Source organism: Achroia grisella, unplaced genomic scaffold, assembly GCF_030625045.1.
Source record: "Achroia grisella isolate CSIRO2021 unplaced genomic scaffold, CSIRO_AGI_Agris_v1 utg640, whole genome shotgun sequence".
Classification (NCBI taxonomy): domain Eukaryota; kingdom Metazoa; phylum Arthropoda; class Insecta; order Lepidoptera; family Pyralidae; genus Achroia; species Achroia grisella.
Genome location: NW_026712977.1, coordinates 6,854,432 through 6,878,505, shown reverse-complemented (window position 1 = coordinate 6,878,505; position 24,074 = coordinate 6,854,432). Strand labels below are relative to the sequence as shown.

Here is a 24,074-nt window from a genome sequence, read left to right as displayed (position 1 = left end):
TGATGAATGTCACTTATTACACTACTATGGTTTTCTTACATACTATATATAAATTAACGTGAATTAGAGCTAACGAAATAAAAAATAATATTATGTCTCTCCACACGTTGCCGCAAGAGCAACTATTTTTCATATCCCAAAGTAATCTGTGCATCCCTGAAATTTTATTTTTTTTCTAATTTGGCAGTAAAATACATACAACCCTAAATTTTCATCCTTTTGTCATCAACCCATATTTTTAAATAGCGATTTTATTTATATGGCAAAACGTTAGTAGGGCGAGCTAGTAATTAAAAAAAAATACAATAATCATATATATGGGCATGGACGTACCAGGCTACATATTGTAAGGAATATCGGAAAATTGTATGTATGAATGTCTTGCAACATATTTGCCTAAATAAGCTATCTTGCCCCTACCATCTCAAGGCCGCTCGGTGGCTGGATACGCATATGACGGTGGTTCTGTACATCGATAAACAGCAGCGTATAATATTTTTTTGCAAACTATTTAAACCCACCAGTTCCTAGCACAATTTATGCAAATAGACTGTACAAAACCATCCACATCTGTCTCGCCTACTAGTATTTCTGCTGTCAGTATTGTTCTATTCTATTGTAAGCTGTGTATGGTTTGAAGAGTGAGATCTTAGGCCTCCGGAATAGTTACCAGGCACCAATGCATGAGGTATTGGAGGTGTCACCTGATGGTGTGATGTCCGTAGTGCAGTTTATGTATATAAGCTTCCCTTTATATGGGGCACTTTGCCCCTTATGAACATTTACACAAGGATAGGATTAATATTAAAAGGTAAACTATTAAGTTCTAAAAAGGATACCATCTTTGTAGATTAATATTCCTTACCTAGTTATTATTAATTATATTATATTTTGACTGACAGAGTGAAGGTTGCTTAGGAATTAAATGCTGTGATTTCCAGGATTTCTCTAAATGCAACAGCGATGTGGGAGGGGTCAAATGAAATTTGTTTGATATTTTTTATGGATCATCCCTTATAGATTCCAAGAAAATAAATAGTGTGCCCTAGATTATTTTGGTAGATCGTTACTAGTGTTTCCACAAAATTGGTCAGAAATAAAAGCTGATTGCAACTTTTTTGTGATATTGGTTTTGTCAAGATATTTTAAAATAGGAAAAATAGACATACATAAATTACAAAATAATGATAGTAAAATAATATAGAGCAATAGTAATTAAATATTAATGAAATTTATTTTGTATAATATACACAATTTAGTAGATTCAGTGGAATATTTCAGAGATTAGTTAACAAACTACATTTTGTAATGGGTATTAACCATAACAAACCATTCTATATGTATTCTTATAACAATTACTATAAACTACACAGCATCACTCAATATTGCCCATAATAATAGTGTTAACAATATATAATTGTATGTAAGTTCTTAATTGTATGATTCTTTTCAGTTCAATCCTATTTTTTTCTGTATGTTCACTGTCTCTGTGCCTCAATATAATCAGTGGTGTGGTATAGCTTATAGTTTAAATAATATGGGCATAATTAACAGCATTACCAGTATGTTTTAACAATTAAAGTATATAGTAAACATCATAATAAATACTAATACTGATGTAATGCCGAATTAACGTCTATATTATTGCTATAAGTTAGAAACATTAATAAAGTAATATTATTTAACAGAATTTATTATCTCATCATTATCCATCTTGGTGTAAGAAGCATTACAAGTATTATGAATTATTTAATTCGTTTTTTCACTTTGCTCTTTCCTTTGTTGAACCATTTCTCTAATGTTATCTTCGCTTTCTTTTAGGTTCTTTTCTAAATACTGCTTGTTTTTTTCAAAATCACTGGCACGTGTTGTTAACTGTGTATCTCGGGTTTTAAGATTACTTTTAACCTCTTCTAAATCCGTAAGAAGGAACATCCTACCTACTGATTCATAAGTTTTTGTTCCAGGTGGATAGCCACTGATGGCACGTTGAGTAATGTCTGCATGATGCATACACCGTTTAAGCACTTCTATTTGTGAATCAATAAATTGAATTTTCTTCCTTGTTTCGACCATTTTGATTTGCAAATCATTGAAAGCTTTTTTTAATTCCAGATCCACAGGTTTAGCCATAATAGTAATAAAATATTTCTGTCGTATAATTGTGGACTGGATGGTGCGAAAGATTTTTTTTATTTAATGTACAGTCAGTAGTATAAGATATATAATACTCTGTGCCTACTTGAGGCACAGAGCACAGATCAGTGTGCTTTCTGCAACTTCTACGACTAGGTCATTTACTGTCAAATTGATGTCAAATATTTAAGTTAGTGCACATAGTATTTTTTAGATATTCTCATTTCCAATTACAAAACATATCTTTATTTGTATTTGTTCTATTATAAAATAACAAACATTGCTTATATTGTATACCTATATATTGTCTAATCTTGAATTAAATAGTAATTCATAAGTTAGAAAAGAGTTTTGGGGTTATTTCGAACTTTTCTTCAATTAAAGAATGCCTAAAAATAATAAATATTTATATTATAGTAGGTATTTCTGTTATTTGTTAGTATTACGTGTTATTGCCTGTCCAATATACATTCATTTTATATATCATTAGGTTATTCTTTTTTCTTTAATGGCAACTTCATTCAAATATTGTTTAGTATGCCTAGTGTTTCAATATATTTTATTACATTCCTGGAACGATCAGTGACATAAATAATTACTAAAGTAGCATGAGAGCAATAGTTGAAATATTTATTCAATTTATATATTTAGGGACTTCTCAAAATATTTTATCCACAAAGTTTGATCTTTAATACAATTAATTCATGATGAATTACAATAAAAAAGTACATGACAATTATACTTAACAACTGTTTAAATTTTCATTAAAAGTGAATACTCGACTTTATGTTAATTTTACTATACCTCTCATATAGTACTAGCTTTATGCTGCGTCTACACAATTTCGTTATTCATTTTTTTTTAAAGTTTCTGTCCTTCGCGTCATTTGTCGATATATTTTTTCTCTCTTTCACATCTCCAACGACTGACTCTTTCTCTAGTGTCTTGAGTCTTAAATTGAATGTGTGAATGTGACATGGCGTCTATCAAGATATAATACGGCCTCATATAAAACTGTTTTAATAACAGTGGTTTCATTAGGAATTTTATTACTGAGGCCGTAATAAATCGTATATTTGCATTGATGGTAATGCATGCAAGGAAACCTCAGAGAATAAGCGATGGGTATGATATGGTTTCAGATGCTTCGGCTTTACAATCTGTAGATGGCGGTCGCCGATTGAAGTTTGTTGTAATTTAAGTGGAGATATTAAATTATTCTATTTGTTTTCAGGTACTTTGAGAAGCACCAAGCCCATCCGTATCAGGTAAACATGATTTTAAGCGTTTGTGTAATGGTAACAATTTGTTTTTCTATTTTGTGTTATTTGGCTTGTAATTTAACTCTGATTTAGGTACTTCTCGACGTAATAAACTGTGTTCGTCAACCCTTTTCCTGTTTTTATCGTTTAGGTTCCAACTGCATTCTGTGTTTCCTTATGTTTGTTAAACTTATTTACTCCACTTGAAGTGCAAATGGTAATCTAATTAAACAGAAGAAAATATTTTTTTAAAGTATAATATAGTTTGCATTATGTTTATATTATATAGTAATCTGTGATAAAAAATAATAAATATTCATGTAATAACGGAGTATCATATGTTACAATAATAATTTGATGTAGATTATAACCTGAATTGTACACAGTGTTGTGTAGTGAAACTAAAAGTAGATACATAAAAATTATAGCATATTTCATAATAAATTTGTACTATATATTTGGAATGATGTTCTATGAACTACAATCTTAGTATATTATTATGTTGAATGAAAATATACTATGTTAGGAATCTAATCTAAAGATATGTTAGCTAGTGAAAATATTCATGGTGTATATTAATTGCTATGTATAATTATAGTTGTGTGTTGTAATCTGTTATGACAAATAAATAATTTAATTTCAGAAATATAATTCGAAAAGAGCTGCCAGTGAGTATGTCAGTTCTGAGAACCGGTATATACCACTGCGGTCTCCAAACGGCAATGTGTCGCATGGTCACAGCACACACACAAGCCACTCTGGACATGGGCATCACCATTATGGGCATATGGTTGATGAAAGAGGATATGCAACATCTAGAAGTTCTTACTTGCCGAAAACTTCTGAAAAGGAGAGAGATAGAGACTACAAATCCTCTAGGAATAAGTACACAGGTAAAAATGATACTTTATTAAGACATTTTGATACCTTGATATAGAATTAATTGATCACATATTTCCACTGTATGACTTGTGTATATAAAAAAAAAGGCAATATAACTTGTGTAGGGATTTTAATTGTCTAATTAAAATACTACACAATTTGTGACAACTAATTATGTCTATAATTTGTTAGATTGTTACCTTAAAAATCTTATATTATAATATGTGTTTCTGTCTATTTACTATCAGTTTGTAATAAATGGCTGATATACAGATGTTTCCGAAATTGTAAATAAAGATAGATTATATTACAAGGATAGGTTAAATTTTATCTAAATAAATAACTTGAAAGAGGATGAAATAGGAGTTTGTGCAGATAAAGTTGTGGGGAAGAGTGATATACCATAAAATTGAGTTTTAATACAATTTAATGTGTTTTAAGTTAATGCACAGTACTGTATACATTCATTTGTTTCTTGTATATATGTAACAGTATTGTGCAGTGTATATATATATATATAAATGCATTTGCTTGTGGACAACTTTGTTAGTTTATGGTACTATTGTAATTTAAATATTACTATATACTACTACTACTTATACAGTATAAGTATATAATAAATACTCTTTCTCTATGTGTACATTATAAAAAAAAATTTACATCTGTATATTATAATATAATTAAATTTTAATATTTGTATTATATTAATTTATTTATGCTATAATAATATAATATTCAATTAGTATGTAAAGCTTTTGCAGCTGAAGCGAACAATGCAGAGTTGCCTTCAAGCGAATGAGTAGAATTTAAAATTGCATAGAAAAAGGTTAAAAAATTTCTTACTCATAAAAATTTTTATACACAGTGGTTGAATAACATTATTTTATTCACACACTGTATATATATATTTTTAAGTTATTCTCTCTGTCTGTAGTATATCATAACTACATTGCTCCAATTAGAACATTAACATTTTCTTAAAATTATTCCAGATAGTGTCAGGTCACCGAAGGAAAAACGTAACAATAGTGAAAGAGAGCGAAGTAATCATGAACGAAGTGAATCAGAGAAAAAGAGTAGGACTAGTGGCATGAACATTAGTGTTAATAGGAGTAGTAAATATGACAAGAGAACTGCACCTTCACCAAGCGTGCCCTCGAGCAGTGAATGGTCAGAACACATTAGTTCATCTGGTAAAAGGTATTATTATAACTGTATCAGTGAAGTGTCACAGTGGGAAAAACCTAGGGAATGGGACTCACGAAGAACTTCATCCAAAGATTCAACATATTCATCAAGAAGCAGTGAGTAATTTATGTTTTTCTATTTGATTTAGATATTTTATTATTAATAATATTATTCATATCATGAAAGTGTATATTTTGTGAAAAGTATGTGCATTAATAACAAATGCAATTATTATTTAACCGAACTTATCATGACATGATGATGGCATATACAGATCAGTAAGGAATATAATCTTAACAGACAAATTAACTATTATTTTATTCTACAATTCCTGCTCCAATAAGGTGGTAATACAGGGGCCAGAATTAAAATATATTGATACACAAATAAAAAAAAAGGTTCCTTAATTACATTGGCAAATAATTGTGGTGTATTAACCAGTACACACATACCCATACAGTATATGTACAGTAGACTTGGCTATGCCCTATCATATTAAAATCCAAAGGACATATTGCATTTAAAAAATATACATAACAAAAAACTCCAAATATGACTAAAAAAATTACATATAAAATGATAAATATACTGATATATGTCAAATTCGTTTTTATTTATGCTTGCAAAATTTTGCCTTTTATTTATAATATTTATCTACACACCATCCTATGTATATCTTTGTGGGACCTTAGTGGAGGATGATAAGATGAACTTAGACCAGATATCCCATTGATATAAATTCACAATTTTATTTGTTCCCTTTTTATCCATAATCAGAAACAGTGTTATAATTGGATTTGTTGCTACATGGCAATGCAAGTCTATGGTTCAATATGTTACAACATAGTAGTGCAGTACTTCTTTCTTAACAAGGCAATTTTTAGAATTTAAGCCTTTGAGAGCCAGTATCATAGTATCCCTTTTGGGTGTTTTAGAGGATTCTTATTCTTAGTCTGTAACCACTAGTCTAGTAGGTCTAATTCATTTTGTTGGAAACTGAGCAGAACCTTGTATTTTGAGCTTGTACTGGTAAGCTCTTAAGCTGGTAGGTAAATTTGTGAAATGATGGATTTCCCAATTGATTATAAACCATTAACAATTCAAGAAATTAACTAAGTAGTTTTAAGCACTTTAAGCTTACCCCCACATATTCTTCTGTATCATATATAAGAGACAAAGAGAGGAACTTCTTATTATTCAATGTCTTCACAGTGTGGTGCTTGCTGGTCCATTGTATGGCAGAGGGGGAAATAGTTCCTAGAATTTGAACCAGATGTAGATTTGGGGCCTTTGTTGATGTACATCAACACTCACCTTCACTGCTTGTGTTACTCTCCATGCCCAGCCAACCATAGGTTCTAGTATATAATTTGCTGTAGTTAGAGAGAGAGACATAATCACACAGCTATTTTTAGTTAATTGGTGTTACATGGTGCTTCATTATGTTTAGTTATATTCGAAAACAGGAAAATATCCAGTCTGGATAAAATAAATACATAATCTAAAATTCTAAATATTTTTTCCATATGTTACCATTCAAATTGTCAATTGGGGCACAATACATAGGATTGGTTCTTTTATAAAGTTTATTTGTTTTTTGTTTGTAGTCAATCCTTTTTGGACTCTAGCTGCTCAAAGACTAAGTACTCTGTCATGGTGATGTGAGTAATTATCCTAATTTTCAGCCTCAGCAGTAATATAGCAAAATTTTTCAGAGACTTTATTCCCATCTTACTAAATTAGTTTGGTCTTAGTTTTGGAAGGTTAAGATAATATTCTATCTTAACCTTCCAAAACTAAGACCAAAGTAAGTAAACTAAGTAAAGTAGTAAGTAAGGCAGAAAAACAATCATTTATCAAGGTACACCACTTCAAGGCTAATGGTATGCAGAACTCACCTATAGTGAACCATTGGTTTTGCATTTTTAAGTGCACTTTATCTGTAATTTTCTTGTTGTAGAAAAGAACTATATAACTATGTCTCGGTCATCCATTTTCTTACTCTCACTCAACTCTTAGTTTTTGTTACTGCTAGAAACTGTTTATTTATTAATAAAATATAAATAAAAATTGTCTCCTTGGTCACGGCACTGATGACAGCAATCTGCCACGGTAGCGCCGATACACCACCCCTTCGACTAGTATTCCTACTTTATGAGTATATATATATATATATATATAGCAGGTCGGTGTAGATCCGGGGCACAAACACCTTGAAACTCGCGTTGTGACTCAACACCAGCTGAAAGATTAAGTTTACCCTCAATATCAGGTTCTGGTTCATAGGTAGTTGATTGGTCCTTTTTGTGTGCCTCTTCATCTGTACCATGATGAAGCCATCATCGTCAAGATCACCAGTTTTACCATACGTAGAAGCCATGTTCGATGCCATCTTTGGCACACGCTGCCCTGACATTGGTTTACTATTACTAGCACCGATTACGACCGATTCGTTTACTAGCGTTAATGGGAATTGATGTTGTGATCATTTTGGCGGCGTTTTTGTACTTTGGGAGTGATGTGACTAAAGGATTCTGGGATTTTTCTATGACATGTATCTTGTTAACTCTAAGGTGTTTATAAAGTTCTGATGGTTTTTTAATTTCATCCCAATGCTATTGTGATACCTAAATAGAGTTGTTATAATAAGCTGCAAGGCTATGAAAGTACCCATAGTAACAACTATTATTCAACAACTTTATATAGTATTATACTTTACATTCAATAATTAAAACCATATAATTTTTTCAATGAAAATGTGTTTAAAGTTATCATTTAAAAATACAATAGTGACAACAGACATAGCCCTAAAACCAGAGGTTTCGACGTCAAGATCTAATGGATACTAATGAAAATGGCTGCCTCCTTAATAGATTTTACACTCTAACTATTCCTATAGGAAACTTAGCCACATGATTTTATTAAAATAAGGACTTGTGTCACTAATCATATCAAGAACAGGTACTTGTATTATTAGTAAAAAGTGCCTCATTGAGATAATCTCTCAGGTGTAATTATCAAAGTGCTGAGAGTACCCTTACCCAATAATGAATAACTTTTGTTTCATAACTTCCACTAAAATGTAACATTTTAAATAGGAAAGAGATTTTAGTCTCACTATTACTAATAATGCAATTGTGTATCTGATTTCATTAATTTAAATGTTAATTCCTGGAAAATTCGTATGTATAGCATCAAATCAGGTAACTTGTTTCTCCTCTATCATCTTTCGGCGGTATTCCTCCTGCGGACCATGTTATCATTCGATATTCATCAAACAAGCCGTTAAAACGTCCCACTAAAAATAAACTAGCACCACTGCTTTTACGTTTAAGAATTGTAGTCATAGAATCCATACCTACTAGCTACTAAAATATAATAGAAGGTACACAATATAGAATTGGCCTTTGAAATTATATTTTATTTATATACCTACTTTTTTACATTTATTATTATTAGAGTCTAATGTTGTTAGAATTCATCGTTTGTTGATCCCATTTGTATGGAAAAATATTTAAAAAAATATATAAAGTACATATTTTGTATAACAGAATCTTAAATATCTGATGTTAGAATAATTTTATCAAACTTGTCTTCTCTGATATATATAATCAATTAGATTTATTTTCGTAATTTGTTACTTGATAGTGATGTAACACTTAAATGTCTTAAACTGACAAAATAAATCTTAGTTCTAAATAAATAAATAGTAATAAAAAATCTTTCCATGTATCTGATTTCGTGAATATAATATACATAGTTATTGTGTTCTGTATTATAGAGTTGCTTCGTTGTAATAATTAACATATGTTTATTTATTTTAAAAATCAATTGGCTTTCAGAAATAATATTATGTGGTATCATTACATTAGTTATTTTGGGTATATATGCTAGTGGCTTACCGATCCCTTTCTTACTGCCTAGTACTTAAAAACAAACATGATTATATCAAACTTCTAGAACATATATCTTACATCATAATTATAATTATATGTATCTATTGATATATTAACTTTTATAAACACAAATCACATCAATTAATTATAAATATATTGTGGTAGTTATCAAACTTCGAAACTAGATGGCGTTGCTGTCTCTGAAACCTGGTTTAGAGTGGAACGCTGGGGAACGGTTGTTGTTGACGCCAACATACATTAAACAATATGCACTTATATATTCATATAATTTATAAATATATGGTGATAATGATCAAGATAAATGAAGGGGAAGTTAATATTTTTGGGCACATATTTTTTAACTCCGTATTTGATTTTTCTATTTTTAGTCTTACTAAAAAAAAATCCAAATATAAATTTCATAGATTAAATTCAACAAAAGGATCGTTAATAGATGATGTTCTCAATTCAAATGTTGTGTCTGTATCTGTGATTGTTACTTAACCCCTTGACCAACAATTAAAGGACAACTGGACAATTGCTCTCATACTAATTTCGTCACAATTGATATCGTATTCCTTTTTGGAGAATAAAATATTATGTAAGTTTGTAATATATTTTCTGATAGGATATTTGTTGCTATAATGATTTAAGTACTACAAAAATATCCTGAATAAATTAAAAATACATTATTTAAGGTTACTTTTCTAATAAGATCACATAATGAAAATGAAAACATATTTAAGTTACATTAAAAAATAAAGTTTGTTAGTAAAGATATATAGGTAGGTATAGGTAGGTACCCTACAAATAGAATAGAAATAATAATTTTATGATAATATTATACATACACCTATATATCTTTCCTTCTATTTCCATAATATTCATCTTGACAACTCATTGAATCAAATTAATTTGATTCAATGAATTGTCAGGAAGGTTATTCTCTGTAATAAAATTTGACATAACCTTTTACCTGTTGTAGTATCTTCTATTTTACAACTTCTCTGCCAGTAATTATTATTAGAACATAAGGCATTTTATTTCTTTGAAATTTAAGGACTTTTGTACTAATATAAGTCATGGCCATGGTATCCGTTGTACCCTTAACATGATGCATGTTCAGGTAACTAAAAGTCAAAGTCCTAAGAAATCAGTTAGCTAGGTAGCACAAGTACCTAACATATGTAAAAATGTAGTTATACGATATAAAACATCAAAATTTGGAATAAATAACGAATAACTTTGAGGGTGCTCTTAGACTGTAGTCAAGTCCGTCAAATAATAATTTTAATAGAAGTTCGGCTCCATGTACTCTATAAGTCGTTCCGTGAGGTTTAGATTTCCTCTGAAGCTGAAAGTTAGCTGCGACCAACAGCTCTAAATATTAGTTGTGCCCGGCCTTATTGGTACGAAACCATGTCTATAAGTTTCCGTGGTATTTATTGTGACATCTATTGTTAGTGTTTACTTATTTTTTAGCCTTGAGTAAAATGACCTCAAAGAAGTTTCAGTTAGTTTTCCATCCATTAACAAACTCTATTACGACAGGTTTGCTACATAGATACAGTTTTGTTTCCGCCTATGTAATGTTATAATATAGATTATTTTCTTGTTTTATCCACTGTCTTTTGTGTGCACATAAATTAGATCTAACGAGACTAGGTAAATGTCAATACCCATTGTGAATATACATTACTTCTTAATCTTTGCTACAATTTTTATACTACTAAACATAGTTCATTTTCTTCCCATTATATTATTATCCGATAAAAATCGGACTAGGGAATTCTAGTCTGTTTTTTTTATCTCCGAAACAAATGTAACACTACTTATGGTGCCATCTTTTCCGATTCTTAAATAGTTTTGTGGTTCAACTGTGTCGTAAATTAGTATTAATTATCGATTTATATCGGTTGTTGTATTCAAAATATTTTGATTTTTATTCATGACCTTTCATATGAAATATGATTCATAAATCATAAAACTATTTAAATTACTTGTTCGAAAGAAAAAAAAAAGTCAGTTTGTAATTAAATATCGTAAAAATATTTATATGCGGAATCAACAAAAACTATTTTTTGTATTGATTAATACAAATGTAATGATGACATAGAAATACTAAAGTACGTACTTAAATTTTGAAAATACGTGAAAACTACGTAGGATGCTTTGAAAGTAATTGTTTAAAATAAGTAATTACTATACAATAAATCAGTAACCCCAGCTCTACTCGCTACAGCTGGTAACATTATTTGCAAAAATATATTTACATCTCTCAATTTATATTCCGACAATAAAAAACAGACTGTAGTTGCGACTGCACTCGTCTGATATGAAATTAAAAAGTTCCCTAAATTTCGACTTACCTGGAAATGAATCATGTCCATTGTGTTTATTAGTTTTATGACATTGTGCGTTCTTTTGAAAGGCTTATATTAAGCTTTACGCGTGCACTATACGACAATAGACACAGTATTGTTCAATAGGTAAGAAATTTCTAAGGATTTTTAGGGTGGCCAATACTTGTGTATGTATAGTAAGTTCTAGTAACTCTGTTATCAGTATTATTATTTATAAAAAAAATTGTGAATATAATCCACTTAATGTATTAATAAATTTTAAACTGTAGGTAGGCACTGAGTGTATTAATCTAAAATTATTTTATGTACAGTGTCTTTTTCTTTTACCTACGACAATTCACACAGAAGGGCAGAAGTAAAATCCATACTAAGCAGAGAATGTGTTTTAGGTGCTATCGATATATATATTGTAAATAGGTACTAATACTATACATAGAAAACACCGAGTTCAACATGAATAATCATGTTTAACAATACAAATGTTTGCGTCGTGCGAGGAATCGAACCTGCCACCATCGGAAGTAAGGCGTTGTGCTAAATCGCTAGACCCCGCTAGATCGTTAGTTTCAGTGCTCTTAATATACTTAATAGGATACAAAATATAATAGTTACTTGTTCCTACTTAGGAAATAACCGATATAGAAAACAATGCATGGGTTCACCTTCACAAAGGCAACAGTTGAATTATATGTAGAATTTATATTAGCTTTAGTTTTCCAGATACTGGCATTACAAGGTAATACTGATTGATTGCAAGTGACACAGGCTAAGTGGTTCTTTCATACATTGTAGATGTTACAGTTTAGTTATATTAATATACTATAGTAGCTTGTTATATAGGTTAGATACGACTTCACTTTAATCGAATTGTATGAAAAACAGCAGTCTTAGAGGAAAAGTGTTGTATACTAGCTGATCCGACAAACATTGTCCTGTCTTAACAGTGAATATTGAATTCGCATCGCATCAATCAATTGAATCGACATCGCAAAAATGTCTTAAGAAACTTCTATTAATAACACACACACTAAAAAAGGATAAGCCAAATCGGTCCAGCCGTTCACGCGTGATGACTTTACCAAGGGCAGGGATAAGGATATAGGAATTAATTTATTTATGTAAAATATATATATAGATTACATGTTGAAATAAGAACAGTTTCCTCGAAAGAAAAAAAATACATGGGGTATTTCAAGTGAGAATGAACTAAATCATGTGTTTTTCAAAGTTTGTCAGAGAATTAAACTAAAAGAACTCTACGGTGCAATATTTTTTTTTTAAATAAAATTTAGATTATTTAACTTTAAAAGTACATAACAATTTATTTTTTACAAGTAATATAAAATTTATCTTACTTGCTGAAAGTGTACCGTTCTAAAGGCGATAGGAGAACAGAAACCATATATTTTTAAATTTGCAGAAAATCCACCTTATTAAACGTGTAAAAAAAATATCACCAATATTGTGTAAAATTAAATTTAGCGTCTATTACCGCTGAAAAAGTACCGTTCTAATTAAAAGAATTATTAAAATCATATCACTTATTTTGTTCATCCCTCTATCCATCACCATAACCATTTATAATGTCTGTATACAAACATTAAATAAAATATTTACTATTTATTTTAAATACAAATAACAAAATTGACAATAATAAAATATACAATTTTTATTTAGTCTATCAAATTTATATTCTAATAATAATTCGAAATCTACCTATAGGAATATATGCTATTTATGAATAACAGTGACTTCTATATTCTTCTAAACGTATTAGTATTCTTCTAAATGTATTTATCCATAGATTAATTCCTATACCTACTACCTGTTATGCCTGTTTCTAACCGAGTCATTCGAAATAAACTGAATGTAGACGCTAGGCACGGGCACAGTGAGTTCATTTAATTTGAAATATCCTTTAAACAACTCTCAAGGAGGAATGCAATCTGCCATAGTATATTTGTAGCTATTTCTCCAAACTTGTGTACGATCTCGTAATCGACTAATGCAATGTACTGTCAGCAACTGGTCTCTGTGAACACGTCTCCTTAACAATGTAGGGCTTAATACAGCTTATGGCGTCACCTATTACGGCTAGTTCAGTTTAATACTTAAAGGTAATTATTTAACTGATCACAACATGTTAATCATTATAACGTAAAATAAGTTATGAGTTATCTATTTTTTTAACTAGCTACTCGCCCTGGCTACGCACGGAGTGTACATGTATTATTATATATATAAAAGTACTTCTTGAATCACACTATCTATTAAGAAAAAACTAGAATGAGCCTGTTTCGATTGGGACCTTGAATATCGGCTTATGCCATTTTTCGTAATTAGATATGTTTTAGTATTTGGCTCAAAAATGGAAACATTGACTAATTATTTGATCACAGAATATTACTTTAAATATTTAATTTTAAAATGTACAAAAATCGTAGCAATACCTAAGTATCTATACCTTTTCTTTTATTCCTATGTGAATGTGATTAGAATATTCTTACATTGCTTCAAATGTGATATAAAAAACAAGTTAGTAGGTTCGATTCTACATATCACATTTGGTTTATATGGTTTTTTGAAATCGGACACTACTGTGTCAGTATTGTGACTGTATATTTGTTTATTTTTCACGATTAAACGGATAATTAAAATTCAATGTAAAGGCAGATTATACCAGGAGAAAGGTCATGGACTATCTTTATCTTGTAAAACAGTCAAGTTATTACTGGCACAAATTTAAAGAAACGAGATTGTTTGATATTTCTCTACTTCATAAATATATTGATTGGCAAGTTAATCCTGATTCATCCTCTAAACTTATGTAAAGTGCACTAAATTAACACTTCCCAATGTAAGGCAGATATGTAGTTACACTAATATTACTTCATGAGAGAATAGTAAAATATATGAACGCCATATGGAATTTGGGGACAAAGTTTCAGAATTAATTAGTAGACTCAGCTCTGCTGTCTGTGCAATCAGATAGAAATAGGATTAAACAAAAGTGCCACTGTTCGTCAACTTATTTTATTAGTCATTTCGTGCTTTTGTCATACAAATTAAATGTTTGGCGTGTGGTGAAAGAAAAAAACCGAAATGCTTATAATAAATTTAATAACCGAAATTATAGCTAATATATTAATATAATTAGGTTTGTCTCCAGTCGATGCTGGTACTGAAGTATACCTTGCTCGCTTGCTTGCTTAAGCTCTTGTTGACTTTATTCCTGATCTCATGATTGAATATGAAATGTCGAATTAGCGACCGGATGACAAATAGTGTTTCATTGTCGCGAACAGTGATCTATTATTACTTACACTACTATCGTTTTGTATACATATTCAGTAAATAAATTAAATTACGGTAGGTTAATGCTATGGGAGAAAAAGGGTTATACCCTTCACATATTAGTAAAAAAGTTGTAATACTCCAAATTTAGTTAGTGTAACTCCTAATTACATAATACAAATTTAGTAAAAAAGTTGTTTTTATTAAGTTTTCTAACCTACTTTATTCTTACTTGTTAGTCACTATGATTATATTAGTTTTTTATACACACCAAAACAGCATGTATCTGTATTGGCCAGCGCCTAATACCAATGATGTAATTGCACTGGATATTGAATTGAACTGTTTAATTCAACTAACACAATTATTTTAACGATAATTCAATTCCTATAATGAACATAATGCTTACTAGCGGCCTTGTGCCGGTTGACGGTTCTATTTATCTAGTTGAGAAACTAGTTATGTTGTTAGTTGAGAAACTAGTGCTGCTTATAGAAATGTAAGCTGATGGCGTTAATTGCATTTCTTTATTTAGAAGCGCTTAATTTAATGATGATTTTATGTCATCGGCTTTAGAAGGAAGAGGTTCTAAATTAAACTGTGTCCAAGTATTAATTGCGCATTTTATTTGAACAGAAATCTAAAATTAGTTTATAATATTATAGCTACAGTAAATGATTTATATTAATATATAATATCTAAAGTTATGTTTTTATATTTTAAACATTTCTAACTGATGTGATGATAAAATTGATAACCAACTATATTAATCCGAGAAAGCCTACCACGGTGGATTCAAATATACCCAGCGAAATGTGCGCATGTCAATGAGAGATAAATTGTTATAATGTATTAGGTTACATTAAATATTAATCATATTTTTAGAATGAGCTATAGTTTATGTTATCTCCTACGGATAGTGCATAAAGGAATCACTTTCTTTTTCTTTCTTCATTATACTATATGTATATTTATTCACTGTAAATTTTAAAACAATACAGAACGAATTCTTATAAAATTCAATCTGTTTATTATTGTATTTAATAATGTGACTCAAACTTGGCCTTTACATTAGAATAAACATTTTAGAAAATTTCACAGATTTAAAATTGTTAACCCTTCTCTCACACACGGGGCCGGCACAGATGCAGTCTATACATACTCGTATACGTAAATATGTAGCCCGTCCCCGTGTATGTGTTAGTGTGGTCTAATGACAAAATAGCTCTAACCGTTGCATATAAAGACATCCTATTGTTAGGCATCTGTACTACATCTGTACTACTGTTGTGGTATAAAGAAAATAAGAATCTATTGTAGGTATTTTGTCAACACCGCGCATACTCTGGGTTCCCAGAACCAGGAATATGCGAATCTGATTATCACATTACCGGTTTATTTACTCTTTATGTACTTATAGATGAGTGTATTATTATTGCAATTTAATTAGATTCCGGTTGTGAAATTCTTTTTCTTTTTGTAACAGACTTCAAAAAGGGAGGATTAGCTTAATACGATTGTTTTTTTACGTGTTACTACAGAACTGTTTCTTACATAGATAGACTTTGATGATTATTACATATTTGAGAGCTGGTTTGCTTCTCATGAGTTTCTTATATACATATATTTTATAGAGTTTTAATATTGAGTAATCCTGATTAAGTCTTTTTGTTTATGGCCCAAAGACGCCATTGTTATATATCTGTTCGTATTCTAAACATTTGTTATTGTAACAGTTTGTTGTAAGCTCGTGGCCTTACGGTGCCGATATAGTTAATAAGACTGCAGAAATAACGCAGATAACACGAAACTCAATGTATGCAAATTGATAAGTGCAGAACAACCGCACGGCTGTTTGCGTCCCCTTTAAACTAGCACATCTACCAAGATAAACTAGAATCGATAATTTAAACGACTTTGGTCAATATTGAGTAGTAAAGTACGCATAATTAGAAGCATTGTTGATCGATTCATCAAAAACTTGTGTTATAATGTCATTGAACTTTAAAAGACGTTATACAGGACTATAGCTTTATAAAACGATAGTCTTCAATAAATGTCGTAGCCCACATGAGATACTGTATGAGATGGTTCTACACGTCGTGATTTGATATGTACTGTACTTACTGGCAGCCTATCTTTCAAATGATGAACGCAGGCGTCTTTAAACTATGCAGGTGGTGTATTGATGCCATTCGCCGTCTCTTTAATTACATCTGTTTAAGGTTCATAAATAATTCTATGTTGCATGTTTTTTACTACTGTTAAAAAAGAAATATGTTTTCTATGGTAATTGCCATATCGTTATTTAATGAATATATAGTATTTTGTTCAATTCCGCTACCCTAAACAAAACAAATATGAATACATTAATGAATGAAATGGACAAGCAAGTGTTTATTAATATACATAGCCTGCTGATACTGTTAGCATTAAAAATAAACAAAAATTTACATTTGAATTTGGAATTTGAAAAAGAATGAGTCTTTTATGAATGTTCATTGTGTTTTCTCAGTTTCATGCCAATTTTTTTTATCTACCGGGTGGTAGATATAAAAAGTATTTAATTGCGAAATCGATGTTTTATTTATTATTTTTAGGCAATAGTGAATATCCTGTTTGTTATATATATTATAACAATAACAATATACCCTTCTTTCGTTGTATTATATTCCTTTAATTTAAGGCCTCGGATATCGATACACGTATGAAAAATATTAAAACGAAACACACCAAACATACATATAGGATTTATTTTCTAGTAATAGGTATGAAGGTGCCCAAACGTTAAATCATACTTATCACTGGGCACTTGCTTTTTTGTTATTGTCTATTTTTTATCTTTTTTGGCTCCGTGAGCCGTCACCAGCTTTTTGCAATTTTTGAATAGGGTTGTGGCACTATCGAAAATTAATATTAATTACCTACATTTATATGTTGCTTCGAAATAAGGTGTTTATTTAAAACGCATTAATACAAAATTTACAAATCATTGGTAATAATGAGTAGAAAGTTGTTGTATCCAAATAGATTTTTTAATTGAATTATATTTCACTAAAACAAAGATAAAACTGCCTTACTTATAAAACATACATCTGTATAAATTATTTAACTGTTTGAAAGAAAAAATGATAACCACCAAAATGTATTTTTGTGTTGTATACAACTATATAATATACAACGACAGTAACAGAAACATGTTGAGGAAACTTTGTTAAGATATTCTAAAATAGAAAATCGATATCGCAGATACAAATATGCGATACCGATTTGTTTAATAGTAAGTTTGCACTACCCCGCTACAGCTGGTAATATTTGATAGTTTGTCATTTTATCTGTTAATTTAATATCCGAGATTAAAAAACAGACTATAGACTGAATAAAAAGTAGTCCATACAATGCATTGCTTGCTTTTTGGCTTAATAACACCCAAGCGAATTGTTTTTAGATCGCGAAAAGAGATCAAGATCGCGTTCTGGGAGAAGGGAGTCTGATAAATCTAGTAAAAGAACAAATAGTACATCAGATAGATATTGGAATAATAGAGATGAAGAAGCTCATGACCGAACAAGACCAAAACATTCGGCGTCTACTCACGAAGGTAAAGGTGCGTTAGCGCAAAAAATAGGATTTATTTATTGCCACATTTAATAGGTTTAATAGGTTAATTTCTCTTTTCCAGACGGACAGTCGTTACAAGATATGGACATATCTCCAGATAGGAGTACACCCCTTTCAGAGAATTCATATGGAGCCAGAGAAGCGAATTCGACGGTTCGGAATATATCTGAAAGTAATTCTGTTCCTCCCGTCGTCGTGCTCGACAACTCTAACCAACCGGTGAGGTTTTTATTCTAATACAGACAGATGGCATATTCGTAGCAATGACGCAACCGTCCTCACTTGTATTACACAAGTCCATGTATGCCATTTTTGAAGTAATATCAGTCCATTAAAACTAAACTACAAAAAAAGGGAAAATAACAAATTGTATCAAAATGGATAGCAGTTGTAAATAGACTTGCATCTTCATAATAATTTAAGTAATATTTATAAATGGATATTGAACATGTCGTTTACAACATGTGCATTGCCTATATATTTGAACTATTATTAAAATAATTTGTTGTATAGAGTGGGTCCTTGCTGGCGGCAGCGCTTCCTCGAATTTTGGCTGCGCCGCTACCGGTGACGACAGTGGCAATTGCCAACAACGGCGGTGCTACCCCGACCTGCGAGGGGGGCGCAGGCAGTGGCGCTGGTACACCACACCGGGACGCGGGTCCGCCCACGCCCACGCACTCGGAGAATACCGACCCACATGCTCCACCTCTCCATTTAGACCAGGCTTTGCCTAGGAAAAGTGAGTATATTCCCAGAGGATATATATACAGAGTTTAAACTTAGTAGTATCAGAAGTTGCTATTTGTCAAATAAAACATAAACAATACTGAATAATTTCTGAACATATCATTACTACTCCCAAGTTCTCTTTCAAGTCTCACTTTGCACATGTAAAAAACTAAAATCCTCTGATATAAATTTATCATGACTCAATAGCCCACTTATAATATAAAATGTTGTGACAGTGGAATGCCTGGGCAGTTATTCGTCAGTGGTTGGCAGTTCACTGCCGCATGCACCTCCAATGTTGACGCCTTCATTAGTGAACTACGTACGTAGTGAACTCACAACTCACGTCACGGGTTGGCCAGCTGATATTCTAGAGAAGCAGGTAATAAATTCGATTTTTAATAACTGGAAACATGTGTAGCTAACACGCCACTAACATAAAAAAGCTATACTACATATTAACTTCACTTTGCGTATGTGTTTTTTAAACCTAAAGTACGGAATTTGTTTTAAGCACTGGTAATGACGATAAACTGTGCAAGGTAATTAAGACTAGGTGTTAACGACGTATACAGGACAGTGAGTTTTGCTGTACATAGGTGAAAAAAAGTATTTTTTTTTTTGTTTTGTAGAGTTTTTATTAATCATAAGGTTGAAAAGTAGACTCTACCTCATTTGAGTACACTTCTATAATTCACATTATGAAAAATCAATTACTAATCTTCTATGAAATCGACAGTGATATTTGTGACCTTTCTTTTACAGGCCAATAAGTTCACAGAGGAGGCATATCAACTAGGTTGTTTGCAGTGCACGCGAGTGTCTGCTGAATTGAAGTGTTCGCGTTCGCTTGTACGCCACACAGAGATACAGGCCACACTACAGGAGCAAAAGTTAGTGCACTTTCTACTTGTTACATTTTACACTGTACATTACTGAACTATTTAATAAATATATGATTAATAATTAATACAAAATATATGATTTTATTTTTGAAAACTAAAAATTATATGGTTATATACATAAACTTCATACTTGATGTACATTCTTATTTTACCAGTGTTTTGGTAGACTAAAATTATAATTTTGTTAAATGCAGGATAATGTATCTGCGGCAGCAGATCTCGCGGTTGGAGGAGCTCAAGTCGCAAAACTCCTTTATGTCGGAAGACTAGGGTTCGTGGTGGGGGGTGACGAGTGCGAAAAATCGCCCTCCCCCAGCGTCACCCCCCACGTATCAACAGTTCCCAGCACCGCCTACGCGCGCTGATTTCCTCCCCTCCTCGAGAGCATTTTCATCCATCAATGCTAGACATGGTTCATTCCGTTATGATGATTTTTAGTGATGATTTTCAATGATGATTTTCAATGTAATTTAAGATCGAATGGTTACTGTTGTGTTGTGTGATTTGGTGTTAACATTTAAGTATTCATTCTTGTGTCATTTACCGAAAGTCATCAGTTTTAATAGTATTTTAAATTGCATCGCTGCACAAGGGCAACGGACTTGACTTGATTCTCAAGAATTACATGCATGCTATCAGGTAGTGGCAGCGGTACAGTCAGTCGAGAGACACATACACTCTTTGTCAATATCAATCAGTGCAATCAAGTATTTGCTATGTTCTTTAATACGTATGTACATATAATTTTGTATTATTGTGGTATTTAACGCTACTCTAAAATGAAATTTTAAAATATATTTTTTCTAACAATTGGATTGATTATTAAATTGATTAATACATTGATGATACTGTTGGCAGCTTCCATTCAAGTAATAAATAACTTGGTATATAAATAAATAAGTAATAAATAAATTGCCAAGAGTATCATTAGCTTTAACGTAGAGAACTTGTTATCTTGGGAGAGGCGTTCTCTAATGTCGAGTGTTTCTAGATCGCTTCGACATAGAGATGTCTGTTCAAACTGTATTACGTAGCTTTGATAAATGAAGTAAGTAACAAGAATTTTAAAATGATACCATGACATTACATGTTCGAACTGAGATTCGGTAATGTCCAATTATAAGTAAAGTTTTCGCTCGAGTACTGCTTGGTGGTTCTATTATTAACCCAGACATTACAACAGATTATTTACAACTTCATAATCATACATTACCTGTGATTGCGTTATATGGATATATAAAAAAGAGATAAAAGAGTACCTGTGATTGCGTTATATGGATATATAAAAAAGAGATACAAGAGTATATGTGTTTCTGATTTTCTACCATATCCATTTCTCAGGCGATGAAAACCAAAAATGTTATTAACATGTAATTGTTTTAGGACTTTCTGCTAAAATACAGCCAATATTTTAGCTGATTAGTTTTTTAAACAATAACACAAATTATAGATCATTTCGGACTGCTTATGCAGCCTGCGTTATTCAAGATTAAGTTTTAATGTATTATTTATATATTAACTAATTATATTAGATTTGCGCAATGAAGCTGTCAATTTGAATGCAGCCTTATTATGCGTATATTAAATGAATATTAATGCACCTCAGCGACTACATTGTTATAAATAATATTAACATGGAAATTACATCTACTATTCTAAACGGAGAAATACTGAGAATATTATCAAATCCACGCATCAGTGTTTCAAGACTGTATTGCCACATAAGTTTACCGGAACCATTTGCCCTTTATATTGAAATTGTAGTAATTTTTCATTTATTACTGTTAATCAAAAATATGGTAAAGAAATTATTTTTTAATTGTTAGGTTAAGTTAATATGGAACTTGACGCGGCGCGCGTTACAAGTTGAGGAGCGCATGAAGTTGCAACTTTTCTACACTACTGTAATATTTGGTGATATTTTAATCCTTTTCTACACTTTACTAAAATACAAGTGGCTGATAAATTTCCCACTTCATTAATTATACAGTCAGTTTATTACAACTTTTAAAGCATTGGTCACTTTTAAGGGTACAGTGTTTTGTAATGTGTTTATTGTAAAGTTTATTTAAATTATTAAAATGATACTTTCTTAGGGAATTATTCTTTTCCTATAGTTCTTATATAGCCGTTATGCATGTCGTAAGGCAATAGAAACCACTTCGTTTAATTTTGCTCACTCAACACAGGGAATTTATTTTATCAACCAATTTTAATTTGTAATCAAATAATGTATAAACTTTGTAAAAATCTGGTATTTTATAATAATAAATATAGCAGTCAAAAAGAGTAGTTTTATATTAGTTCATTTTATAAATAATGTAAGCTTAATTAATATTTTGAATAAGGGCGACACAAACGAAAGTGAAGCTAAGAGAAACTGTATTTCTTTACACAAGTAACGTTAGTGAATCGTTAGATAGGTAAAACAAGCTCCAGTCTAGATTTTTATTTCATTACTTTATAATTTAACCATTTTACATTTCAAATGCAATCTATTGTAAATTAACAGAAGTACTGTGATATTCATTCGTTTCACATGTAATAGTAGTTATATGTAGCTCTGTGTGGAGGGCATTTAGTATTGATTTTTCATTTTACGAGCCTCTGATGCTGGTCTCTTATAAAAAATAATAGAATGTGATGGAACCTTATAGATTTTTTAATACGTTAGGATGATTAATTTATTTTTGCTTGCATTTAGAACTTTCCGTTGTTTCTACTTTTAGAAAATACCGAGACTGTCCAATGCTATAAAATCCAAATAATTACCGCTTACAAATAATCTATCTAACAAAATGAAAGCTAAACAAATCGTAACACATGTAAACAGAATTGAATTAGATATAAATCCACTCGACAAGTGTGATGTCAGTTCTTACATTCCAAATTCTTGTTACCAATCTCATAATATTATTTGTGTTATTGTAATATATTTTCAACATACCAAATAAAAATGACCAATTTCAGGTCACAGAGTTTCAGTCTCACAGTAAATTAACCGAACATACAATGCATACATTGTTGTCATTATTATTTTTAAATTCGTCGATTTATAATTAAAATAATCAAAATCAAGCCGTATGAACTCTTTATATAGGTTTAATCCTTTGCTTATATATAGTCGGCCAGTTGTCAGGTTGCTTTAATGGCACATTCTGATTGACTCTTATTGGGGCATCTTTTTTCGAAGCAGGTGTTGTGTAGCCACCGAATATATATTAGTGTTGTAGCGTACTATATATTAATAGTTACTAACGTTCTGTAACGTGCCCTTGGTGCCCCTAATGACTTCGGGAGGACAGGCAAACAAATGTACCAACCGGAGTATCAGAACGTGAATTTGTAATCTTCCCACTATGAATTCTTTTGATACGACGAAAGCGACTTCGTCTCCTCCACACAGATCATCTGTTTTCATTTTATTTTTCCATAATTATATTATTTTCTGATATGTTCAAGATACGAAGATTTAATCAGTTTAAATAAATCAGTTTCAAATAAAATCCTTGTATCAATTTCCGCCTTTAATCTACTATTGGTTTATGATTGTCCTACTAATTGTTGCTTTATGCCATAGAAGTGACTACGGCAGATAACCTCATATTTGCATTTATATAGAGAGACAGAACATACTACGATCATGGCGATCCATAAATTGGAAAAGTAATTCAGGAATATTGTTGCCACATGTGTATATTACTGAAAAACCCATATAAATCGTTTTCTTAGATTATTGTGCTTAAATGCACAGAGAGACACGAAATTTAAAGCAAAAACGTGTACACAAGGACT

At 30.9% G+C, this 24,074-nt stretch overlaps 2 protein-coding genes across 3 annotated transcripts; one reads left to right on the top strand and one right to left on the bottom strand.

Annotated features, from left to right (window-relative positions):
• Positions 1–99: 99 nt before the first annotated feature.
• LOC131849260 (prefoldin subunit 1-like) lies at positions 100–2,232 on the bottom strand. The gene has a single exon (XM_059199292.1). The coding sequence runs from the start codon at positions 2,131–2,133 to the stop codon at positions 1,750–1,752; it is 384 nt and encodes a 127-aa protein (XP_059055275.1). The 5' UTR covers positions 2,134–2,232; the 3' UTR covers positions 100–1,749.
• An 829-nt stretch (positions 2,233–3,061) lies between these two features.
• LOC131849273 (WW domain-containing adapter protein with coiled-coil homolog) lies at positions 3,062–22,829 on the top strand. 2 transcript variants are annotated; one of them, XM_059199308.1, is made up of 10 exons: positions 3,062–3,261; positions 3,371–3,404; positions 4,042–4,291; positions 5,273–5,584; positions 18,470–18,622; positions 18,704–18,861; positions 19,156–19,384; positions 19,611–19,756; positions 20,140–20,267; positions 20,474–22,829. In XM_059199308.1, exons 1-10 carry the CDS (start codon positions 3,221–3,223, stop codon positions 20,547–20,549), a joined length of 1,527 nt encoding a protein of 508 aa, XP_059055291.1. In that variant the 5' UTR covers positions 3,062–3,220; the 3' UTR covers positions 20,550–22,829. The 2 variants fall into 2 exon arrangements, with proteins under 2 accessions (XP_059055291.1, XP_059055290.1); XM_059199307.1 differs by having other exon boundaries at positions 18,470–18,628.
• Positions 22,830–24,074: the final 1,245 nt, after the last annotated feature.

Coding starts and splice junctions, on each gene's coding strand:
- LOC131849260 (XM_059199292.1), bottom strand. CDS start 2,133: ATGGCTAAACCTGTGGATCTGGAATTAAAAAAAGCTTTCAATGATTTG.
- LOC131849273 (XM_059199307.1), top strand. CDS start 3,221: ATGGTAATGCATGCAAGGAAACCTCAGAGAATAAGCGATGG. Junction 18,629..18,703: donor GTCTACTCACGAAGGTAAAG/GTGCGTTAGCGC, acceptor TCTCTTTTCCAG/ACGGACAGTCGTTACAAGAT. Junction 18,862..19,155: donor TCGACAACTCTAACCAACCG/GTGAGGTTTTTA, acceptor TTTGTTGTATAG/AGTGGGTCCTTGCTGGCGGC.